The sequence below is a fragment of the Pristiophorus japonicus genome, chromosome 7, assembly GCF_044704955.1.
Source record: "Pristiophorus japonicus isolate sPriJap1 chromosome 7, sPriJap1.hap1, whole genome shotgun sequence".
NCBI lineage: Eukaryota > Metazoa > Chordata > Chondrichthyes > Pristiophoridae > Pristiophorus > Pristiophorus japonicus.
The window spans coordinates 60,708,220-60,732,527 of NC_091983.1; the positions used below are offsets into that span (position 1 = coordinate 60,708,220).

A 24,308-nucleotide genomic window follows, 5' to 3' on the forward strand; every position below is an offset into this window, starting at 1 on the left:
TTTTCCCAGTGATTGATCAGAAACAATAATGACAAGGAAGTACTTTATGGTAGAGCGAGGATTGTTATTTTTGTCGTGCTTCATTTAATAATTCTTCACTTTCTTAATTACTCTATTTCTAAAAGCTAGGGTAGAATCAGAATTTCTAAACTATATACTATCACTCTGCCTGAAAAGCATGAAACTTTTACGAATTTGTGCAATTATTCAGTCCACCTTCTGAAAAGGAAGTGAGTGTCAGATTCTAAGGCAAACTTGCTCAGGCGGGGAGAAAGCTGACACTGAAAAACATTAAGGGGCTAAAACCCTGGTCAAAATGTATGGATGGTGACCTCTGCTCCTGACCTTGCCAAAGTATCCAGGGTCAGGGGTGATTACAAGTTGGTGGTGGATGCCCACGCTACTAAGGGCGCATCTTGAACATTCCGGGGCACCTCTCAAAAATGTGCTGCAAGTTTGCCAATGAGGTCCAGGCCATAACCCAGACCCCTCTTGCACCCGCTGTAGCTGCTGGCACACTTCTTTTTATTGGGTTACTGGCTGCTACTGTTGTTTCAGCCCAGGAACAAGGAAACTTCAAGCCTGGGAGTCCCTCCTCTGCCCTGGGCTTTGTCCCCAGTCTCCTCCGGCCACAGTTGGCACGGATCCTCTTCCTGCGTGACTTACCTGGCATGGGATACAATGCATTACTTTCTTAACTAAATGTATTTAATTCATCCCAGACTTCAGATGGCGCATAGGACAGTAATGTGATGCTGCTATTCTTATCTATCGTGACCTCTTCTTGGGACTTTGACTGTGTTGAGATTCTAATCGTTCATATCTCACAAAATTGTTCTGCTTCAGATATTCAAGATAACTTCCTTTGTGGTTTTGTCAGTCAGGAGCTTGTTTAGGTAGATGTCTATCATTCATTGTCAATAAATGACCACAAAATTGCTAATGATGGAGCTTCATCTTCTTTATCAAAGAAATTGTCTACTTCTTCTTCAGTCACTCGTTGCCACACAATGTTCTTCGCAAAAGTTTGCTTTCAACCCTTTACACTTTCTTTCAGACCTTTCCAGCACTTTGCACTAATATATTACAGCCATTTGAATTCAGAATAAGCATCCCAAATTTAATTCAGAATTAGTGGCTTATCTTTTGAAATATTATTTTCTGCACTGATTTCCAAATCATAGGCATCTAGGTTGCTTGTGAGCCTTTTGTTGGCTGTTTTGGCGGCAGTAGCAATGTTTTTGATTAATTAGTCTGATGAACATTTTGGAGGTGCAGGTGTCTTTCAGCACTATTATCTTTATAATGGGTATTCTGTTGGATCTACCATTGCGGCTGGAGGATGATGAGCAGCGACACTAGAAGGGAAGAGTGCACAGACCAGGAGATGCTCTTAGAAGTGGGCAAAGGAGAGGAAAGTGCAGGAGGTCATATACCACATGTCCATTGAGGGACCGGATTTCCTCCCTGAATCTGACTGAGAATCAGTGCGTGAGGTGACTCTGCATCATGAGTGAAGCTGTCACTGAGCTGTGTCACCCGTTGTGGAACCAACTGCAAATCTGCACTCAGGAATGCACATCTCTGCAGTCAGTTTCAGGTCAGATTCAGGTGAATTTATAATGGGGAACAAAAAAATGGCAGACCAGTTGAACAAATACTTTGGTTCTGTCTTCACGAAGGAAGACACAAATAACCTTCCGGAAGTACTAGGAGACTGAGGGTCTAGTGAGAAGGAGGAACTGAAGGATATCCTTATTAGGCGGGAAATTGTGTTAGGGAAATTGATGGGATTGAAGGCCGATAAATCCCCGAGACCTGATAGTCTGCATCCCAGAGTACTTAAGGAAGTGGCCCTAGAAATAGTGGATGCATTGGTGATCATTTTCCAATAGTCTATCGACTCTGGATCAGTTCCTATGGACTGGAGGGTAGCTAATGTAACACCACTTTTTTAAAAAGGAGGGAGAGAGAAAATGGGTAATTATCGATCGGTTAGCCTGACATCAGTAGTGGGGAAAATGTTGGAACCAATTATTAAAGTTGAAATAACAGCGCATTTGGAAAGCAGTGACAGGATCTGTCCAAGTCAACATGGATTTATGAAAAGGAAATCATGCTTGACAAATCTTCTGGAATTTTTTGAGGATGTAACTAGTAGAGTGGACAAGGGAGAACCAGTGGATGTAGTGTATTTGGCCTTTCAAAAGGCTTTTGACAAGGTCCCATGTAAGAGATTGATGTGCAAAATTAAAGCACATTGTATTGGGTGTAATGTACTGACATGGATAGAGAACTGGTTGGCCGACAGGAAGCAGAGAGTCGAGATAAACGGGTCCTTTTCAGAATGGCAGGCAGTGACTAGTGGGGTGCCGCAGGGCTCAGTGCTGGGACTCCAGCTATTTACAATATACATTAATGATTTGGATGAAGGAATTGAGTGTAATATCTCCAAGTTTGCAGATGACACTAAACTGGGTGGCGGTGTGAGCTGTGAGGAGGACGCGAAAAGGCTGCAGGGTGACTTGGCCAGGTTCGGTGAGTGGGCAAATGCATGGCAGATGCAGTATAATGTGGATAAATGTGAGGTTATCCACTTTGGGGGCAAAAACACGAAGGCAGAATATTATCTGAATGGCGGCAGATTAGGAAAAGGGGAGGTGCAATGAGACCTGGGTGTCATGGTACATCAGTCATTGAAAGTTGGCATGCAGGTACAGCAGGCGGTGAAGAAGGCAAATGGTATGTTGGCCTTCATAGCTAGGGGTTTTGAGTATAGGAACAGGGCGGTCTTACTGCAGTTGTACAGAGCCTTGGTGAGGCCTCACCTGGAATATTGTGTTCAGTTTTGGTCTCCTAATCCGAGGAAGGACGTTCTTGCTATTGAGGAAGTGCAGCAAAGGTTCACCAGACTGATTCCCGGGATGGCTGGACTGACATATGAAGAGAGACTGGATCGACTGGGCCTTTATTCACTGGAGGTTAGAAGAATGAGAAGGGATCTCAAAGAAACATATAAAATTATGACGGGACTGGACAGGTTAGATGCAGGAAGAATGTTCCCGATGTTGGGGAAGTCCAGAAGGATAAGGGATAAGCCACTTAGGATTGAGATGAGGAGAAACTTCTTCACTCAGAGAATTGTTAACCTGCGGAATTCCCTACCGCAGAGAGTTGTTGATGCCAGTTCGTTGGATATATTCAAGAGGGAGTTAGATACGGCCCTTACAGCTAAAGGGATCAAGGGGATTGGAGAGAAAGCAGGAAAGGGGTACTGAGGTGAACGATCAGCCATGATCTTATTGAATGGTGGTGCAGACTCAAAGGGCCAAATGGCCTACTCCTACACCTGTTTTCTATGTTTCTATGTTTCTGCCTGTGGCTGTCAAGGTGGCACTGGCCCTTAATTTTTGAGCCACATGACATTCCAGGCTGTAACTGGTGATATAAGTGACATCACACAGTTTGCAGTTCACTGCTGCATCGTGGCTGTGAGTACAGCACTGTACTCCAACAGGAACCAATTAATTTCATTCCCCAATGGAGGCGGCGAAACAAGAGGGAAGACCTGCAGGCTTCGCCAAGCTAACAGGTTGACTTGCGAGTTCCACGTGAAGATCCAGGCAATGGGCAGGATTCCATTCCTTGAATGTTCAGCTCATGTGCGTTATGCAGGTCTGTGCCTGGTTTCCTGGCAGTGGTCATGATGCCTTTATCCTGCGCTAGACCTCAAAACACGTCCTCTCTTTCTCCTAGACCATTGGGGCTGGTTACTTGGCGACAAGGGGTATCCCTTGACTGCTTGGCTCATGACTTTTGTCAGGAACCCAGGCACAGACTCTAAGCAATGCTACAGTCAGACCCATGCCTCCTCTACAACTCTGTTAGAACAAAACATCGGCTTTTTGAGGCTGCCTGGACAGGTCTGGAGGTATCTTTGATAGAGCCCCAACTGCGTCTCTAGATTCACTGTCTGCTGTAGCTTCCATATTTGCCCCGCAAAGGGGCCAACCCTTACCGACACCTGGAAAGGAAGAACTGTGTGAGGAGGAAGGTGAGAATTCTGATGAAGAACAAAGGCCACCAATCTCATTAGCTGCCAGAGCTCTGTGGCAGCAACTCATCAAGCAGAGGTTCACTTGCATAATCCCTCCCCTCCCCTTCCCTCTCCTCCCTTCCTCCCATTTAACAAGATCCTTTCACCCACCACATGCATGCCCTCAAGTCTGAGCTGTCATTGAAGCTGTCAGAGCTGCCACAGAGGCTCCTGTTGGCCCCACTGCAGTTTTCATTGAGCTGATCACTCGCTCCATGGTTGACGGCATGGTCTTGATGCCATGTGCAAAGAACCCACACAAGTTGCAGGTGGAATCCTCCATGTTATCTTACATTAGGCACAAGCCCGCTGACAGAAAGGTCTGTGCATTTAGAAGGTACTGGTGTACAGCCATCAGTCAGTCGTCTTCTGTAGCCTGGGCCCTCAGAGTCTTGGTCTGTGTCCTCTGAGCAGGGCTAGGCTGTGAGCTCTCCCTCTGGCTTCTTCATGAGCTGTCCTATCCTCCTGGTCTTACTCCTGTGCACTTGTGTAGGGTGAATCTCCCAGTGTAGACCCCTCCAGCTGACCCTTTAAAGTACGTAAGGTGCCAATATCAGAGCTGGTGCTTGTTAGGTAGGGTCGAGTGATGCTTCATATTCTAGAGGACTGTCCTCCTCTTTCTCTGCTCCCATTGGGCTCTTTTCAGCTGCTAGACCTGAAAAGGAAGAGAGGGTCAAAGGCCAACATTTAGTGTCAAGGGTAAGTAGAGACAGATGATTATTGGCTGCTCAAATAGCAGCATTTTGTCATACATCATGTATGAGGGTGAAATTTCAGTGAGAAAGTTAAGATGGTCAAAAACCCTGCGGGATGTGTCCTCCAGACTCTATGCATCTGATGCGCCTCATGCCCACAATATCCCTGGCATTGTCTTCCAGTACATGGAGGGATGCTTACCCTCCTCCTGTCCTTGCCTGTTCCCTCGTATTGTGTACTTCAATTCTTCCTACAGTATTATAGCTAAAATATATACAAGTAAAAATCTTAAATTTATTTATTTCTTGAATGATTTTGGCCTTCAACTATACATCTATTTCAGTAATCTGGAGCAAGACATAAAACTATATAATGAATACTCAAAAAATATGAACATTTGTGGACCTGAAGCAATGCTGTTTTTTTATGTTGCTATTTACTGCCACTGGTGTAAAGCTTGGTGGGAGGTCACTAAAGGTCATCCAACTTTGAATCACCTGTTTGCTTGAGCATGTGCATTTGAATTAGAATTTTTTTTCAGAGTGATTATCTGGACACATGGATACAGTGATCAGGTTACGATGGATTAGCTAAGTAAGAACCACATAGCTTGGTCACGTTGACCATATGATCAAGAAAACTTCAATCTTTGAAGCAAAACAAAATTGATTATGAAAATTTATTCTTATCAGGAATCTTTACAAAATAGATTAGGCAACCAAGCTAGCATTTATATGAATGTACATCAGTTCCATTAAGTTGAGTGGATTGATAGAATTGTGAAGATACACAGTGCTCTTTTAGCTGGTGGGTTTTTAGGGTTGTGTGTGTTTATCTTAATGCTGCTAAGTAGAAGTACAAATTTTAACAAAAAAACTGAACATGAATTTGTCTGTCATCATTGTGCTACATAGCAATGTGTCAGACATGTAGCTCAACTGGTCAATATTGTTGTGACAGGCAAGGATCGATCCAGGGGCTGACATTTCAAAAACAAATTCTTTGAAATTTTTCCTAAAAGTTCATTGTTTTGTAGTTATTTTCCCCAAGGTTTCTAATCCAACAATTTTATAGTAATTAAGAGTATTTTTGAGAGTCTTCTCCATATCCATTATCAATGATAAAAATACAAATGAAATAATTGTGTTGCGATAAAGTGACATAAAAATGATCATGATGTTTTTGGTAATCATCGCCTCTCACTTTCCCCATCCCTTGATGTTTTAGTTAGAATCCATATTAGTCAGGTCTGGTTGGATTTTGAGTGAATAGTTCTGATTCAAAGTAATGCTTGTAAATCAGTTGGAACATGGGGAGGAGCAGGAGGACTTTGGTCAGGCAGAAGGCACTGTTTTCCGACTTCACTTTCACTATGGCTACAATTTACAGTGGTAGAAAGCAGAGTCAAAAGTTGTGCTCATTATTGCTAGCTTCTGAAAACCCATCAAATGGTACTTTCTTTTGCATTTGTAACATTTATAAAGGTAAACAGAAGCTGCACCATATATTCATTTAGCTCCTGTTTGCTGCAATAAGTGAAATAAGACAGAGGAAGTTATGGCCAGCCATGTATTTAAATCACGCCTTTAACATAGTAAAATATCCTAAGGGGCTTCACAGGAGCGTTATCAAACAAAATTTGACACCGAGCCACATAAGGAGATATTAGGGCAGACGACCAAAAGCTTAGTCAAAGAGGCAGGTTTTAAGGAGCGTCTTAAAGGAGGAAAGAGAGGTAGAAAGGTGAAGAGGTTTAGGGAGGGAATTCCAGAGCTTAGGGCCTTGGCAGCTGAAGGCATGGCCATCAATGGCAAAGCGATTAAAATCAGGGATGCTCAAGAGACCAGAATTGGCGGAGTGCAGATTCTGGGGCTGGAAATTACTGAGCTATGGAGGGGCGAGACCATGGAACAATTTGAAAACAAGGCTGAGAATTTTAAAATCGAGGCATTACTTAACCGGGAGCCAATGTAATCCCATTCAGCCTTGTAATTTATTATTTAATGCATGAACATAAAATATTTTCATGTTTTTTTGGTCAGTACTGTATTTGTTTGTAGCACTGTGGTGGTGTGTGCTTTGTTATGTATGGACAAAGGAACATCAGTCACACCACTAATTCCATCTTGTTTTCTTTATTTTTAGTTGACCTTCATAGATACGTGACACATTTTCAGTGGGACATGGCTAAATATCCTATAAAACAGTCATTACAAAATATAACAGAAGTTATTGCCAAGGTGAGATTTGATATTGATTCATATTCAGAAACATTTGTCAGTAAAAAATTAGTAAAATAAGTCTGTATACACCCTGCCAGAATTTCCTCTCCATTGACTTCAATGGAAAGGAAAATCAGGCGAGGTGCATAATGGGTGGCTGATTTGCTACCACCTGTTTTGTGCTCCCGTCAAAGTTAAATTTTACCACCAATATGTAAACATTTGTAATTGAAAATGCATATGGCAACATTTGCTATCATGATGTAGTTGAAGACTCTGGCCATTGGGTGGCACCATGGTGTCTTCCCTATCTCCCCACCTCCTCCATAACCAGCGCCATTCCTTGGTAAGCTCCTGCATTTTTTAAATCTTCAGTAAGTTTTTTTGTGATCTTCCATGCCTCTGCAAACTTCTCTGTCATTTGTACCTCTGCCTCTATTTGCCTTGTCCCACTGCCTTCCATCTCCATCCTTTTGTCGCATTTCAGCCATCAACCCTGTTATTCAGGTCTCTTATGAGAGGGAGTGCGTGTAAAGGGGGTGGGAGAACGTGAACTATCTTCCCATCTGGATCACGTCTTGCTCTCAACGTCTCCTCCTTTAGACGTGAATTACATACTTCCCCCCACTGTTTTACTGTGCTCTCCCCCCCCCCCCATGAAGTTCCTGACCTTCTCTCCTCTCTCCAAGCTCCTCTCTCTCCGAGTTTCTCTCCCCAATTCGATCCCCTCTCTCTTCCGCCCAATGATCCCCTCTCCCCATTTTAATCCCCTCTCCCCACTTTAATCCCCTCTCCTCCCCCTTCTCTGCACTTCAAGCCACTTTCCTCCCTCCTGCCCTTCAATCCCCTTTCTTCCCCCTCCCACCCCTTCAATCCCCGACTTTCACACGAAGCTGAGGAAAGCATGGCGGTGCAGGCCACAGCCACCGCACCATTGGGTACTGCGCATGCGAGACTGGATCGAGTGAGGATGTGTGACCGGATCGAGTATACATGCGTGACTAGATCAAGTGTACATGCGTGACTGGATCAAATAGGCATGCGTGACTGGATCGAGTGTGTTGTATATGCAGACTATGGATGTACTTTCTGTGTAGTCACTGTGTGGTTGCATAAGATGGAGACTTGTTTACTTGATGTACCATCAATAAGGTTTACACTGTGTATATACCTGCTGGCACCACTAGAGGGTGCAACTGGTGGAGACCGAGGTTTCCTGCCCAGGTGGCAGGGCCCAGTATAAAAGGCTGCAAACCATGCTTGTGCCTCACTCTGGAGTTAGGAATAAAGGACCAAGGTCACTACAGTTTGAGTACAACACATTGCTTGTGGAGTACATTCCAGACATAATAACTGGCGACGAGAATAAGGACTTTCACGCAATATTATGGCTACCTTTGGTACACTAAAAGACTTCACAGAAGGTAATGATTGGGATGCTTTCACGTAAAGGCTTGAGCAATATTTTGTGGCAAATGACCTGGCAGGTGGGATGGACACATTGGCGGAGAAGCGCAAGGCTATACTGTTGACCAGTTGTGGGCCTGAAGTCTACTGCCTCGTCAGGGACTTGCTGGCACCCATGAAGGCCAAGGATAAGACATACGACGAGCTGACTGAACTAATTTGCGACCAACTTAAACCAAAAGAGAGCATCCTCACCACCAGGCACAGAATCTACACTCACTGCAGACCTGAGGGCCAGGAGATTGCAAAATATGCTGCCGACCTCAGGAGACTTGCGGCACCATGTGATTTTGGCACGCACCTCAACGAAGCATTACGAGACATCTTTGTTATAGGAATTGGCCATGAGGGCCTCCTTCACAAGCTATTATCTGATGACACCACAGTCGACCTGCAGAAGACCATCAGCACCAGTCAGGCGTTCTTGACCTCGACCTGCAGCACCAAGCAAATTATTTATCCTGTGGACTCAAACCCGGCAAGTACTGTACACAGAATGATGCCTTTCACAGGCAAGACTGTAAAATGTGGCTCTGGCCAGGGCAGAGAGCACAGACCTCAGGGTTCCAGAACTCAGAGTCCGCCAGGGAGTGCTAATCATGTAGTACCTTGCTGGCATTGCGGAGGAAACCATAGGGCTCACCAGTGTCGGTTTGCTGAGTACATGTGCAAAGCCTGTAACACGAAGGGCCACCTCCAGCGTATGTGTAAAAGAAATACAACTCACCGTCTAGCAGATGAGTCAGTAGATAACTTTGAATCTAGTGAGGAGTATGATGATTTGGCCAGAGAGGCAGCTCAGCCCCAAGAAGAAGTGTCTGGAGTGTATACCTGCACCACCGATTGTTCTCAAGTGAAGATAGAAGTCGAGATAAATGGCATTCCAGTTTTCATGGAAGTGGACATGGGAGCGAGCCAGTCAGTGATGAGCCATGATGACTTCGAGAGGCTATGGAATGAAGAACGACCCGAGCTGGTTCCAGTACAGGAAAAGTTGTGCACCTACACCAAGGAGCTGATCCCAGTCCTTGGTAGTGCGGATGTAAGTGTAATCCTTGATGGCGTGGTACATAAGTTACCTCTGTGGATTGTTGCAGGTGATGGTCCAATGCTACACGGAAGAAGGTGGATGGGGAAGATCCAGTCGAAATGGGAAGACCTCTGCATTCCAGCAATCAATGTCCCCCGTGCTCAGAGGCAGAGCAAAACCTCACCTTTGCTTGGGCCAGGCACCAGAGAACAGACCAGCGCAGCACCTGAGGCACAGACCGTCCATCACGACTGCATGGCAATGATCTGACCGGAATGACCTAAAAGTACCTTCCCGGTTCCAGTGGCAGGATTCTTGGGGAGGAAGATCGAATTCACAGGCACTCTTCCAGCTTTTGTGGCAGAATCGCGGGAGAGCAGGATCAAGGCAGTCGACCTCGAGAACAGAGGCAAGATGGCGTCCCTGCTGCAGCGAGGTGCAGCTTGTCTGAAAAAAGGATGACTGCGGCAATATCACGAGGTGCAACGCTGAGGGACCAACACATGGTGTCTAACAAAGGATTTGACTGGGGTAAAGCCAGTAGGGTTCTCTTAAAGGAGACCTGCAACCAACTGAACTTAAAGAGACATTGTATGCATGGCAATCAATGTAACGAACCGATTAAGATTGTGAACAAAATGTTGTTGCGAATTGTCGGTACTATTCCTAATGTAAAGAACAAAATGTTGTTGCTAGATGTTGGGAATAGAGTGTCCCCAAAAGTAGCAAGTGAGTGACCTCAGGAGGGTGAAGGCGCTGATCCTGATACCCTGTCCCAGGTCTATCCCACGCGTCAGGCACCCGATGGCACTATTCGCCATGGACCCAGAAATTAAAACAGCGCCAATACGTGCTGTCGGCCGCCATTGCCCACCACCCGGGTGGAGACGGTGCAGCCCCCAGACCCAGTCGCTACCTCGGCCATGTCCGGGAGCGAAAGGTCAGAACCAACGTGTTCCCCAAATGGGACCTGGAACAGCCAGATTCCCAACACCGTTAGAGAGCAGGCAGAAGACTCTGCAGCCCTCAAAGGAGGACAGGGAGGCCACACACATCTGTGGCTCTACCCACCACTAGGCAACGGCAAAGGCCCTGAGTCCTGGCTAGGTGAGCGAACCAAGCCCACCCCATGAGGAGAGGGCGCAGCGCCACCATCAGACGACTAGGACCCTGTTCGGTTGCTCTGGAACTAGCGACCTCGCACACCTGTACTGCTACCTCAGTACAGACCATGACTGAACTATGAATGCAATCTACCCAATTTTGGCGCACAACCGTAAAACGTAACGAATGTAAATCATTGAACCAAGGTGTCATGATACAAACTTTAAAAAAAAAAAAAAATTTTTCTTCCTTTCTTTGTACTTGCACTGTGTCTGATCCTATATGTTAATGTAACGGGCAAGCTGCATGATCTCGCTGTAGGGGTGGCGGGGGTGGGGGGAATGGATGTATGTAGCCATGGACACACACATGGATCATACCCAGAACCCACTGGAATCTCCACTGCATCATTGAACCATCCAAACTGGTAACCACTACCCAACGTTGTGGCAAAAGGACTTGGGGATTAACAGGGAAAGAGCCAACAGAAAGCACAGTCAAGGTGCAAGGGCTATTGGCACTTAAGTCTGGGGAGAGCTAAGGTAATTGGCATAAAGGACTTTGGGGAAAGTGATGTTGTATATGCAGACTATGGATGTACTCTCTGTGTAGTCATTGTATAATTGCATAAGATGGAGACTTGTTTACCTGCTGTACTATCAATAAGGTTTACACTGTGTATATACATGCTAGCACCACTAGAGGGTGCAACTGTTGGAGACTGGGGTTTCCTGCCCTGGTGGCAGGGCCCAGTATAAAAGGCTGCACACCATGCTCGTGTCTCACTCTGGAGTTAGGAATAAAGGACCAAGGTCACTACAGTTTGAGTACAACACATTGCCTTGTGGAGTCATTCATAAGTACATTACAGACAATAGAATGTACATGCGTGACTAGATCACGTGTGCTTGTGTGACCGGATCGAGTGAGGATGCGTGACTGGATTGAGTGGACATGCGTGACCGGATCGAGTGGACATGCGTGACCAGATCGAGTATGCATGTGCAGAGTGAATCAAAAATGCCGTGCAAATAATCACTCCGGTCAATTTCTGGCTTAAAGACCATTCTGGCATCTTCCCTGCTCTCAGGCACAACCTTTTAATTTTACCCTTGGGTGTTTTAGTTGTCAGCCCTGCAGGTTCCCGATGGTTAGCTAGGAAAAGTCTTTCAAATTATATCACCAGCCAAAAGCAGCAAAAAGCTTTTCAACCTCCAGCCTCAATGCCCATATTTGCGCCTCCAAAGAACTTCTACCTGGCTGACTTTCCTCCTGTTTATAAACTCAGCACAGCTTGTGCTGCTTCAGTCTTCCCTCCTTTCTCTGCCTCATTCCCACTCACCTCCTGGCTCTACTACAAAGCCAGGATTGACACAGAGCTGCAGAAAATGTCAACCGAGATGGATTCATAAAAGGCGTTTTCATGTTTCTTCATTCATTTCTTGCCCACTGCTGTATTAATTTATTGATTTGCTGGTGGCTGGTGCTTTATTCAATAATTCACTGGTACCTTATCTGCTTCTTTAATTTATTTTTTTGTTGATATGTTTGTTCCCAGCTCCATTAATTCATTTATTCAGTCGTACTCACTTTTCCATTGAATTGTTGGTTTGCCTGCTGCTTTATTAAGTTATTAATTCATAGATGCCGGGTTCTCCATTATTATATTAATTTGTAAGTATCTCCTGAGCAACTGATTTATTGATTCGGTGGTGGCCAGTGCTTTATTACTTTTCTTTATAATGTGCTGCAGTGTTCATTAGTAAGCTTTTGTTGTGATTGAGTGGTCATGCATGTGTTTTGTGTTAGTTTGTCTGGGTTGAATTTTCCTGCTACCATTGCTTAGTGTCAAAAAAAGCAATAACATACTTTGTTGGAATTTATATTCTCAAACTTATTGTGTTAATTTTTAATCTCCATGTTATTATAGTGGCAGCTTCTGTTCTCCACTGCTTTAGGTTATACACGCAACGCATTCTTTGGGAATATTGAGATAAAACTTTTCAATACTGTAAGGTCTTAATTCTCCATGTGCAATATCACAAGAAATTGACTAGTTATCTCTAAAAGCTTGGTTGATGTTTAAACTTGTTTTCTGAAGGTTAGACTTTCCCTTCTTGAAGTATTTCAATCCCTTGTCATGAACGACCTCTGATCGAGAGGGTAGGTCCATCAATACCACTCTGAAGCCTCCTGTTAGGAAATGCGCCCATGCCCCTCCTTCCCTATGGAAAAGTATCTGCTCTCCCCTTGGTATCTCCCCCAATCTCACTATGTTGTGGGGTTGTGGGTGCAAACCTGCATCATGCCACCATCCCATCTATCAAAGTGCTTATACAGTTGCTAGTATAGCAACATGCATAACAGACTGATTAGTATGCCAACAAATTTTGTTTTCTACAAAGTGCAGTTTCGAGAATGTGAGATTATAGTTTAGAAATTTCTGTTGGTGATATTAGCATATTGTGTTTGTATGGCATTCTTTTGCCCATTATTTTAATGGAAACGCTATGCCATTTAAACTACAGATTAATGCCTTAGTTGAAATAACAGACAGAGAAATGTCATACAAAAATATTAAGTGTTTGTTAATATTGACAACAGTAGTTTTGATGTATATATATCTTCAGTAATAATCTACTGTATATCATTGTAATACGTAGGCATTTTCCCTTGTAATTGTAAATTGTCATAGAAATGTTGTGTATGTATTTAAAATATAGTTGAAGAGTTGGTTATTTAAAATGATTATAGTGGGATTGTGAAAGCTAGCAGAGCTTTAGTCAAACAAGGAATGGTTCTTAGAACACAAACTTCTGTCTTGCTTACTCACACAGGAGTTCAGATTAGCTCTGAAATTGGCCACAACTCAACCTCTAATTTTCAGTGTAATCTACTTGAATAATGGCTGCCAAGTTGATGGCCATTGCAAAACATTGCAATTGTTTGCATGCTCGGACCAAATTAGATGCATGGGAGTGTAACTTGGCAGCGGACTGAGCTGAATTGCTCCACTCCTACCAGACATTCCAATCATTCCAGCCACGCCATCCCCTCTTCATGTGTCTGTCACAGTTGCTAAATTTCAGCCAATGTCTTGCCCAATTTTGCTTCAGTTTAATGGACACAGGTAAAATATGAAAGCGCACAGAATGTACCCAGTATAAGTGGGAAAACGTCACCAACCTACTCCCAATAGCTTGGATTACAGCATCAGATGTTATGATAGTGCTTCCCACATATTTTGATGGATAGTGGTATACACCCCTTTCCTCCTAAAATTGTATCTATTTGCATGCCAAAATTGGCTACTTTTCATCTGATTCTTTTAAATACTTAAAAGGTATCATTAAAAAAAAGATCAATTATGAAATATTTGAAAATAATGGCACAATTTAGGACAAAATAACTGTTCACTACGTTTCTTATTTTCAGCAAATCTCACAGATTGATACTGATTTAAAGTCTCGTGCAATGACATATAACAGCACCAAGGGAAACCTACAAAATCTGGAAAGAAAAGCAGTGTATGTAAACTTGCAACGTGGTGGAAAACCACAAGCCTAGATGTTTGGAAAATATACCAACTACAAATATAAGTCATGTTATTAAAAACTCATGAAATTTGCAAATAAGTGGTGTACTATGATACTGATATTCTCTAATGCAGAAACAAGCAATACTGGCGAATTTCTTTGCTACCTATTACGATTGCTGTACAAGGCATTATGGGGGCAACTCTCAACTTGGGTGGTGGCCTAAAACTGGAAAGGAAATTCGGGTGGGTTTATACCGTGCAGCCGATCCAATACTGCCACATTTCACACCACCGCCCCCCTCCCCCACCCCCGGCAAAGTTGAAAGTTAAGCCCATATGACTGAGTTTTTAATGCACAGCTACAGAGAACTATTTCAACCAGGAGTGCCCCCTTGTATATGGTTTCCCACCCGTAGGCTTTAAAGTGTGACAAATTTTTTAGTAGTGGTAGTACCCAGTCCAATCATTGAATTTGAAGATTCCGCGTAACTTAATTTAACATTGTATTTAAAAATAAAAGGACAACAAAATGTCCACTTTCCAAAACTGAGCTAAACCCAGAAATTGTATCCTCCTGAATGACTTGTTTGGATGTGAGAATTTTATTAGATATCTGTCTGTAATATAACATTTTAAACTTAAAATTCATACACAACAAATCTGTGGCTGTATCCAATATTGACATTTATTAACACTTCCTCAGATTGGGACATCAATAATACACTAAAAAAAATTTAATGGAAATAAAATATTAATTTGTTGCTGTAGAATGGCTTTATCATAATTAACTAATATGGAATATTAGTTGTATTTTAACATTTTGGAGGAGATTTGTCTTTGATAACTTATTGGATGTTTGAATATTTTACTTGAGTCTAGTTTTTTTTTTGGAGGGTCCAGACACTAGCGGGGAATTTTAACCTAAAAAAATTGAGTGGGTTATGTTCCTGTGGGAAGTTAAAGTGTTAAAAATCTGAATCCCGCCAGAACCCACCTCCAACCCGCCCACTTCTGGTTTTTAGCAGAGGTGGGACGGGCAACCAACCCGCTCCCAGGAGGCAGGTGTCCATTTAAATACTATAATGAGGCTGGAAGCCTGATTTAAACTCCATTTTGAATTTAACTTTAGCTGGTTAGGTTTTGCAGGCCTCGTGAAACCCTCCTGCTAAAGTAAGGTGAGGACTGCTCGATCCAGGAGGTAAGTGCCTTTCCACTTTCCTTCTGGATTCTGCCTCCCTGCCAAAACCATTGACTTCTTGGTGGGTTATGTTTTCACTTGTACCACTTGCGGAAACCTTACCCAACTAACCATTATTCATATGTGTGCTTTGACACATGAGCACTTCCAACAGGTGTCACTGGATAGTGATTAGGAGCAGGACAATTTTTCTTCCTTTAACACAAAAAGTACGAGGTGAAATTGGCCAATGCCAGTAGCATAAAACGGGTTAATAGTGAATTTAAGAATGAACCAAAGTCAATGGAAAAGAAAATGCAGTGCGGTGTAAAATGGCCCTTCTCCCGGGGATGCATGCGATCTGTCTAAACCCAGACCTTGCGGGGCGTCTACAGGCGCGTGCGCACATCGTACGCACCCGGAGAGGCCGCGATTTCAGGCCCAGTATTATTTTGCAACTTATTTCAGTTCTACAGTCTGGACCCATTCTCAAGACAATCTCAACACAAATATTATTTGTTTAATTAGCTGTCAAAATAAAAAGGAGAATTAGATATATATTTGAGGTATTGAGTAACAATTTAAATAAGGTGCCTTACACTTGTCTCATTCTCTAGATTATTAACTAATAATTCAAAGACTAGTTATTTACATGGCCCTGAAGGAATATTGTTTTATTGCTTTTACTGACATTTCAGTCTAAAACTATTACTGCTGTAAAGAAAGAATTTTCTTCTACTTGGCAAGTGACTAAGTGAGGCTAATTGTTTTCATTGGGAAGGGTTCCTCCAACCCAAGATCACATACTTTTCTTAGTTTAGATTAACTGGTTAATAATAACTCCATTAACTTCGCTGAACAAAACTGTCTCACAGTTAAACATTGTACTGGGGGGTCAGAAGGAGATTGGATTCCATTTGAGTTAAATTAACTTTAGTTGGAGGAATCCAATTACTCTCTAACTCAAGCTAAATTGAGCTACACTTATAGTTAACTAAAGTGAATGAGTGATCTTCCTTCACTTTAGAAAGTGTGTAACTTTGCAAAATATTAAGAAAATTCACTAGAATAAAATTAAATGTAAGAGTAGCCAGCTTGACGGTGTACTTCAATATCAGTAATTGGTGAGAGGGAAACAATATAAATAAAAACTGAATTTATAGGAAGCAAATATTAAAATGATGTTCTGAGAGATATTTAATTGTTTAAATCATAACCACATAATTAATTTTATGATTAACTGTCATTGAATTTATACAACTGGTCAATTTGAGAATTATATTAACGTTCTGACTACCTTTAATTTTATATAAAGCAAATACAATTGCCTATAAAGAAGTGGTTTGGATAATATATTAATTTCTAACAATGATATAATTATTAGAGACCATATTAATGGAATTATTTCAAACATCTAAAATAGTTGTTATTAATATTTGATTTGATCAATTTTTGATATATAATCAAATTAAAATCCAACAAAAGGGGCAATTTTGCTGTTATTGTGCTTGGGCATTTTGGATTACCTGGGTATAATGCACAGAGAAAAAACAGAGCCCGCTCAATTTTCCATTCATGAATTGAAATAGATGGGAAATTGGGCAGGCTCACTAAACAGCATGTGACCCTCTTGCCAGGGTTTCCGCTCTGTACGATGCCCAGGTGATCCAACATGCCAACAGTACAATACCAGCAAATTTATGTATGGTGTATCTATGCTTATAGAAGAAGAAGTTGACAAATGTGATCTGATACAAAAAATGTAACATATTAAAATGTTCAGGTGCCAAAGCACTGTCTTTGTAACTTATACTGACTAAAAAAGGTCTGATTTTCTCCATTCATGTTTTTCCAGGGGTAGCCTTTTGACCCGTACCTTAGCAGACATTGTAAATAAGGAAGATTTTGTGATAGATTCAGAATATCTCACAACTCTTCTGGCTTTTGTTCCAAAGTAAGTTCCCTGCTTGGTGTGAGTTAGTGCAATTGGGCTTTGATTGTCCCATTAAATGCTTTTATAACTAGCTACTACTTGTATTACTCTTGTTATGCTTTAGGACCAATTACATTAACTGGCAAAAGACATACGAGTCCCTGTCTGACATGGTGGTGCCTCGATCAACCAAGTAAGTTTATAAAGAATAATTTACATAAGTTAAAAGATGTTTTGTGTATTATAATATGAAGAGAGCCTCATTAAGCAAATTACTTATCATTTAACTTTTCTTCATCAAAATGTTATAAATTATTATAAGAACCTAGGCCTAGATGTGATAACGCAGAGACATTAACTTTTGGGATGCGGGTTTAATCCTACATTCAGTTCCAATCTCTGATGAGCTATTGTGTGAAGCCGTGGCCCCAATATTTATGGGGAGGCGGGGAGGGAGCAGGAGGGAGGTGTAGCAGCCACGAATTCCGGAAAAATGGGTTTCCTGGCAGTCTTGCTGTACTCAACGACAGGACCTCATTTAAATTTTTTAACTCCAGATTGAGAAGCTTTCTGGCAGGTGGATGGGCGGGAAGGCCTAGCGGCATCAAGTGTCAGCCGGGGAGCGGAGAGGAGGGAGGGAGGGAGGGAGGGAGAGATGGTGGGCAGTGGGGACATCATGGAGGGCTGAGGAGGGCATCGGACATGGGGGAGGAAGAGAGGACATCGGAGGGGGGGGGGGCGAGGTGGGGCGCGGAGATGCACTGGGAAGGAAGCTCCGATTGCGGATCAGGAGGGGGAGGGAAGTCGACAGTCAGAGGAGAGGGGAAGGTTGGCAATCGGTGGGCAAGGTTGGAGGCGTGTGATCGGGAGGGCTGGATGATGGGCTGGAGATTGGGGAGGGGGCGGGGGGGAGCCTGCCGATCGATGCTGGGGATGGCTTTAGGCTTCCTTGACTGGTCTGGGAGCAGCACCCCTGATCCTCCTGGCCCACAAGGAGTGCCAAAAGAGCCACTTACCTTGGGGAGCCAAGGTTCCCGCCTCGGATCACCTGCCTGGAATCCCACAGCTAGGGCCCCCCGCTCACTTTCTGTTAAATTTAGGTCACGGCAGCGATGATTTTGGTATGTTAATTAGGCCCTCACCTGCCTTTTATGTGAGCCTTGTTCATGGCCTGATTCAACCAAATTTTAATTTGATTTTACGTTTTTAAGTTTAATTTGTTTTAATTGCCAGTGCTTTTAGTGTCCCCCTTCCCTTTTATAGGGGGCACTGGGGAAAATTGTGATTTTAGTGCCCAAAAAAAAAACCAAAAAAAAAGAAAAACACAAAAAAAAACCAAAAAAAAGGGGGAAAAAAAAGGTGCCTTGTAAATGTCTGGTGTGTCACCCAGGTCGGGTGGCACCGTTTAATGTTTTTTGTTTTGCAGATGAACTCCAAAAAGAGTTTCATGGCCTGATTCAAATCGTTTAAAATTTAAAGGGGCAACAATGGGGTTGGATTGTCCGATCCTGATATTTTAACCCTCCCCCCGACTCTCTCACGCACTTTGGTGGGAGGGGGGCGGAGTTAAAATCGAGATCTATCAGTGATAAAAATATCAATGACACTGTTCTGCAGATCTATCTATTTTTAAAAGCCCCAGGTCTCTTCAACATCAATGGAATCTTGCCCTGGATGGGGAAAGTTGCTAGTCATGTGTTCAAACAACATTCAGAGAAGAGGGGAAAGCAAAAGGAATAAAATGTGTTTAAATTAAAACTACTAACCATTGGCTAAGCATTTGTCGCTCTCCTTAATTGTGACTTCATTCCTGATCTAAATGCTACCTGCACACCGTCAAGCAGCCATTCAAATATTTTAGTCTGCTAGTGCTGGGGCTGAAGAATCATCAGCATGTGAGATAAACAGATTTACCATTGATGGCAATCAACTGAAGATTATTGAGAGAAAAATTTTGGCCCACGCTGTAAATGGCAATTAATGCTATTTTCCATTGTTTTCCGATCATGAGGAATCTGCTTGTAATCACTTAATTTGATTACAAATATTACATTTTGTGAACAAATATAATCAAAGAATACTCTTTTTGAAAGTGTTTCACAAAATGTGACTTATTTATGCATGCTGATGGTACTATATGGTAGGAATAATTAACTTTGAAAGTTGCATTATAATGTGCACTTTAGAACTCGGTTAGGCACTGAGTAGTGGAATTTTCCCTTCATGCATTATGAATGAAGGGAAAATTCCAACAAGTTGGATATACGTGCAGTGGTTTCTATGTACCAATAAAACAGTTCTGATAGCTATAATTGGCAGTGCAACCTTTCGATTTTTACTCTTTCGGTGCATCCTCTGTTAAAGTCAACCTTTAATTAATATTCCAAAAATTAGTTGTTTTGGGCCCAAGTTTCCACATGATTTGCTCCTGATTTTTAGGAGCAACTGGTGGAGAACGGAGTATCTTAGAAATCGCAATTCTCTACATTTAAGTTTTCTGCAGTTCTAGTCATTTAGAACAGTTTCACTTTTAAACAGAATTTTTTTTTCAAAAGGGGGCGTGTCCGGCCACTGACGCCTGATTTGAAAGTTTCCACAGTGAAAACGTACTCCAAACTAACTTAGAATGGAGCAAGTGAAGATTTTTGTAGGCCTGAAAAAACCTTGTCTACACATTAAAAAATCAGGCGCAGGTTACAAATTAGGCGTCCAGAACGAGGTGGGGGGGGGGGGGGGGGGCGGAAGGGAAGTCATTAAATTCTACAATCAATCCTTAGTTATACTTATACAAATATTATACAAATAAATCCAACCTGAATAAACATTTATAAGCAAAGAAAAGATTAAATAAACCATGTTCCTACCTGTGTGAAAGTGCTTCAGGCAGGGAGAATGCTGCAGGAAGCCTCACAAGTTGAGGCAGCCGTTCCCGGGGGCGGGTGGGGGGAGAAAGGCAGTGAGGGCCCGCTCGACCGACCGATGGCAGCAGCCGTTCCCGCGGCAGGGGGGGGGAACGCAGTGAGGGCCCGACCGACCGACCGACGGCAGCAGCCGTTCCCGCGGCAGGGGGGGGAACGCAGTGAGGGCCCGACCGACCGACCGACGGCAGCAGCCGTTCCCGACGGCGGGGAGGAGGCAGTGAGAAGGCTGCAGGAAGCCTCAGAAGTTGAGGCAGCCATTCCCGAGGCCCCCCTGCCGTCGGTCGGGCCCGTCGGGAAACGGCTGCCTCAACTTCTGAGGCTTCCTGCAGCCTTCTCACTGCTGCAAGAAGCCTCGGTGCTGATCATGGAAGGGCAATGTGCTTTTATTAAAAAATGATAAAAAATGAACAGCTGCAAAGAACTACAAAAATGGCCGAGTGCCAATGTTTCCTTCACACTGCGCGTGCGCGAACGCTCCAACGCGCACGCGCAGGGTTGCCGGCACGAAAAAAACTCATTTAAATGGTACCCGTCCCCTCCCACTTACAAAATCGGCGCGAGTGGTAGGCTCCGCCCCCCTGCATGCCGCGCCAGGCAGACATGGAGCTGCAAGGCTCGAGAATAGCGCGGTTTTTTTTAGGCGCCATTTTAGGCGCGAAAAACGAGCGCCCAGCTCAGAGGGGCGCCTGTTTTGCTGTGTGTGTAAACTTGGGGCCATTATTTCCTCAAAATAAAAATGGGCTAGATTTTGCTGTCAAAATAATGGTAAGGCTAATGACGTCGCTGTTATTTATATGTAAATGGTTCAGCAACTTCAGGCAAAGGGCAGATGTGCAGTTAAATGCCAATATCCAAAGAGTTGTGCTGTTCCACCGTTAGCTTCACATAAACGGCATCCCGTTGTCTCCCTCATCAGTGAAATGCATCGAATGGCTTGAAGTTACTGTATTTGCGCGGTAGATACAAACTTAGCTCGCCACAGAAAGTTAGTTCTTGTCATTACATTTTAAACTATTTGAATCAGGCCATGAAACTCTTTTAGAGTCTACCTGCAAAAACATAAAACATTAAACCGTGCCACCCGACCTGGGTGACACACCAAACAGTTACAAGGCCCTTTTTTCCTTTTTTTGGTTTTTTTTTTGTGTTTTTCATTTTTTTGGGGGGTTTTTTTTGGGCGCTAAAATCACTTTTTTCCAGTGCCCCCTATAAAAGGGAAGGGGACACTAAAAGCACCGGCAATTAAAACAAATTAAACTTTAAAACGTAAAATCAAATTAAAATTTGGTTGCCGGGCGTGATGATGCACTCCAGTCCCTCCGGTGCCCACCTCTCGCGGAAGGCCGCGAGCGTACCGGTGGACACCGCGTGCTCCATCTCCAAGGACACCCTGGAAATCAGGCCATGAACAAGGCTCACACAATAGGCAGGTGGGGACCTAATTAACATACCAAAATCATCGCTGCCCTTTTAACAACGTTATAATTGTTAATTACTGCCAATCAACCTCTCTGGCACTGAAAATTAACTATTACAAGCATGAACTCTCATTCCTTCAGGTACTAATTGCTGTTGGAGATTATAAAAAAGTCAAATTTAAAATACATATTTTTTTAACTTTTCCTTTCTGTCTCTCTCTTAATCTACTCGTTCTTTCCCTCCCTTTATTTCTCTTTCTGCATCTGATTTGATATTGAATTCACCCACTCTAATTTACACTTCCTTCTCAGTCCTTGCGCTGTTTATTTCACAATTCTTCAATCTGATTGGTTAAGGAGATACACAGTTGCTTGCTCTGTTTACTCAGGTCCAAGATGACTGCTTTCTCTCATTGTGACTTTATCAGCTCGCACTTTCAGTAACTTGCCATGCAAAATTTTTTAAAACCTAAGCGTACGCAAACAAGTTTAACTAACAGCAGATGTTGCTAGATGCCCTGCTACAGCAAAATCTGGGCCAATATTTATGGTTAAGTTGGGACAATATTGCATTATATTGAATTTTATCTTTATAAAATTTAGGCAATGATGTATCATTTGTGGGGATGTAAAATAGGGGAGGAAAAGAAAGATTTAAAAATCATGAGTAAATAAAGCACACAAGTGGTACTACCTGTAACTAGTAAAAAGCAATATTTCATGTGTTGGATTTTGCCATCGCCTTGAGTGCCAGCGGTTTGAACTGTGCCATTGCTTGGCGAAGAGGGCGAATGGACCTGTCTTCAAAGAGTTGACGTACTATTTACCCACAACTAAATGTTCTTGTTTTCTGGGGGTGCTACTATTGATACAGATGAAAAAGATGGGCCTATCTAGACTATTTAATGTGATTTTAATTCCCAAGAACCCACTTGTTAATGAGACCTGGACATCTGTTTTCAGTGGAGCTTGACTCCCGTCAGACACTCTGATGAATTTTCTGAAAATAAAAACTAATCCACACCTCCCAAGATGAACCTATTGCACAAATGGATTTACATTATGCATCACTGGCTGCTAAAATGGGTGTGGCAGTGCTCAAACCACCCTAAAGGCATTTAAAAATTCAATGCTGCTATTTCACTTGGCAGAATAAAACATGGATCTTAAATGGTATTGGATTTTCCATCAGCACTGACAAACTCCCTACCAATTATCTATGTACTCTTTAAAAAAATTCTAAATCTGTTAACTGGAAATTTGTTTGAACTAAAATCAAAACCTTTCTAATGCACAGAATGATCATAGAAGATACAGAGGGAGCCCTCTTTACGGTAACCCTCTTCAAGAAAACTGTGGATGAATTCAAAATCAGAGCCAGAGAAAACAAGTACGTTTTGAAAGTGTTTTGAATAGTTTTATCAAACATTATTTGATTCTTCTGCCCTTTAGTATTTCAAATTAGAATAAACGACTGAATTATAAATTTGTGACAGAAAATACTAAGGGATTGATTTTCACTTCCATTTAGTGAGGATTTTTTGACTCCTCTGATGCCTTAGTGGTTAATGCACTGTATGTTCAAGGAATGGTAATGCACATTCCAAAAAATGAGGAACAATTTCTTTACTATATTCAGAATCAAGCATTTTCAGAAGCCTAGTATGCAGCATTTTCGTACACCTTGTAAGTTTTGTTTTAATCATTCATGGGATGTGGGCATTAACAGCAAGGCCAGCATTTATTGCCCATCACTAATTGCGCTCGAGAAGGTGGTGATGAGCCTCCTTCGTGAATACAATTGAGTGGCTTGCTTGGCCATTTCTGAGGGGAGTTAAGAGTCAAGGCACATGAGACCAAAAAAAACATTGAGGAACTCTATGGTTATGGAGCTACCTGAGATACTTTCTTTAAAAAGACAAGAGGGTAGATTTTTATCTTCACTACCTGGTGGTAGTTTGACTGAGCAGACTGCCCACCCTTTATATAACCTGCCTGACTTTCGTTCTAGTCATTTCAATGGAATGACAATGGGCTGGGTTGTATATTGGGTGGACAATGCACTCTGCCAGATTACTGCCCAAGTAGTAGAGATGAAAATCTACCCTCACTTCCATTGGCAATTAAAAAAAAAATCACCTCTCATAGTCCTGCCTTGTATATGTGCAATATGGGACTGTGCCACATGTCAGAAAACAGCAGATGAAAAGATGACAGTTGTCATTTCAGTTAATGAATGATTTGTTTGAGCAAGATGCATTAAAAAGGAGCAGCATTATTGCAATATTTTAATTTTCAGACTGGTAGCAACAGTAATTACACTACACTGGGCGCGGGGGGAGGGACACAGTCAATAAAGGAATGGATCAGGAATATCAAAATGATATGTACAACTCTGTTATGACACAAAAAACGATATCAGTTTTTCTGTGGTGTATACTGTCTTGCCACTGTACTTTGATGAACATTGGCAGATGAATAGTGCATAATAAGGACCTTCAATATAGTATTTGCTATTGTACAATATCTACTATAAAAATTGTTAATTAACTTTTTTAAGCTAAGTTTACAATAAAAAACATTTTTAATAATGTGTATGCTTTGCTTTAAACAAGAAGATAGCCATGTGCAAGCAACATTATTAATGGAGATTTGTCCATACAGTTCTTTTGTGGCAGTAAATAATTTTTACCCCATTTCATTCTT

General features: G+C 42.5%; 1 protein-coding gene across 6 annotated transcripts in view; it reads left to right on the forward strand.

Annotated features, from left to right (window-relative positions):
• Positions 1-24,308, forward strand: part of LOC139267142 (V-type proton ATPase subunit C 1-B-like) — a 131,424-nt gene that overhangs the window by 35,999 nt on the left and 71,117 nt on the right. For all 6 annotated transcript variants that reach the window (XM_070884989.1, XM_070884988.1, XM_070884991.1 and 3 more), the window contains 5 exons: positions 6,938-7,032; positions 14,051-14,142; positions 17,186-17,284; positions 17,388-17,456; positions 22,900-22,992. In XM_070884989.1, coding sequence (XP_070741090.1) covers positions 6,938-7,032; positions 14,051-14,142; positions 17,186-17,284; positions 17,388-17,456; positions 22,900-22,992 — 448 coding nt within the window. The remainder of the gene's footprint in view (positions 1-6,937; positions 7,033-14,050; positions 14,143-17,185; positions 17,285-17,387; positions 17,457-22,899; positions 22,993-24,308) is intronic.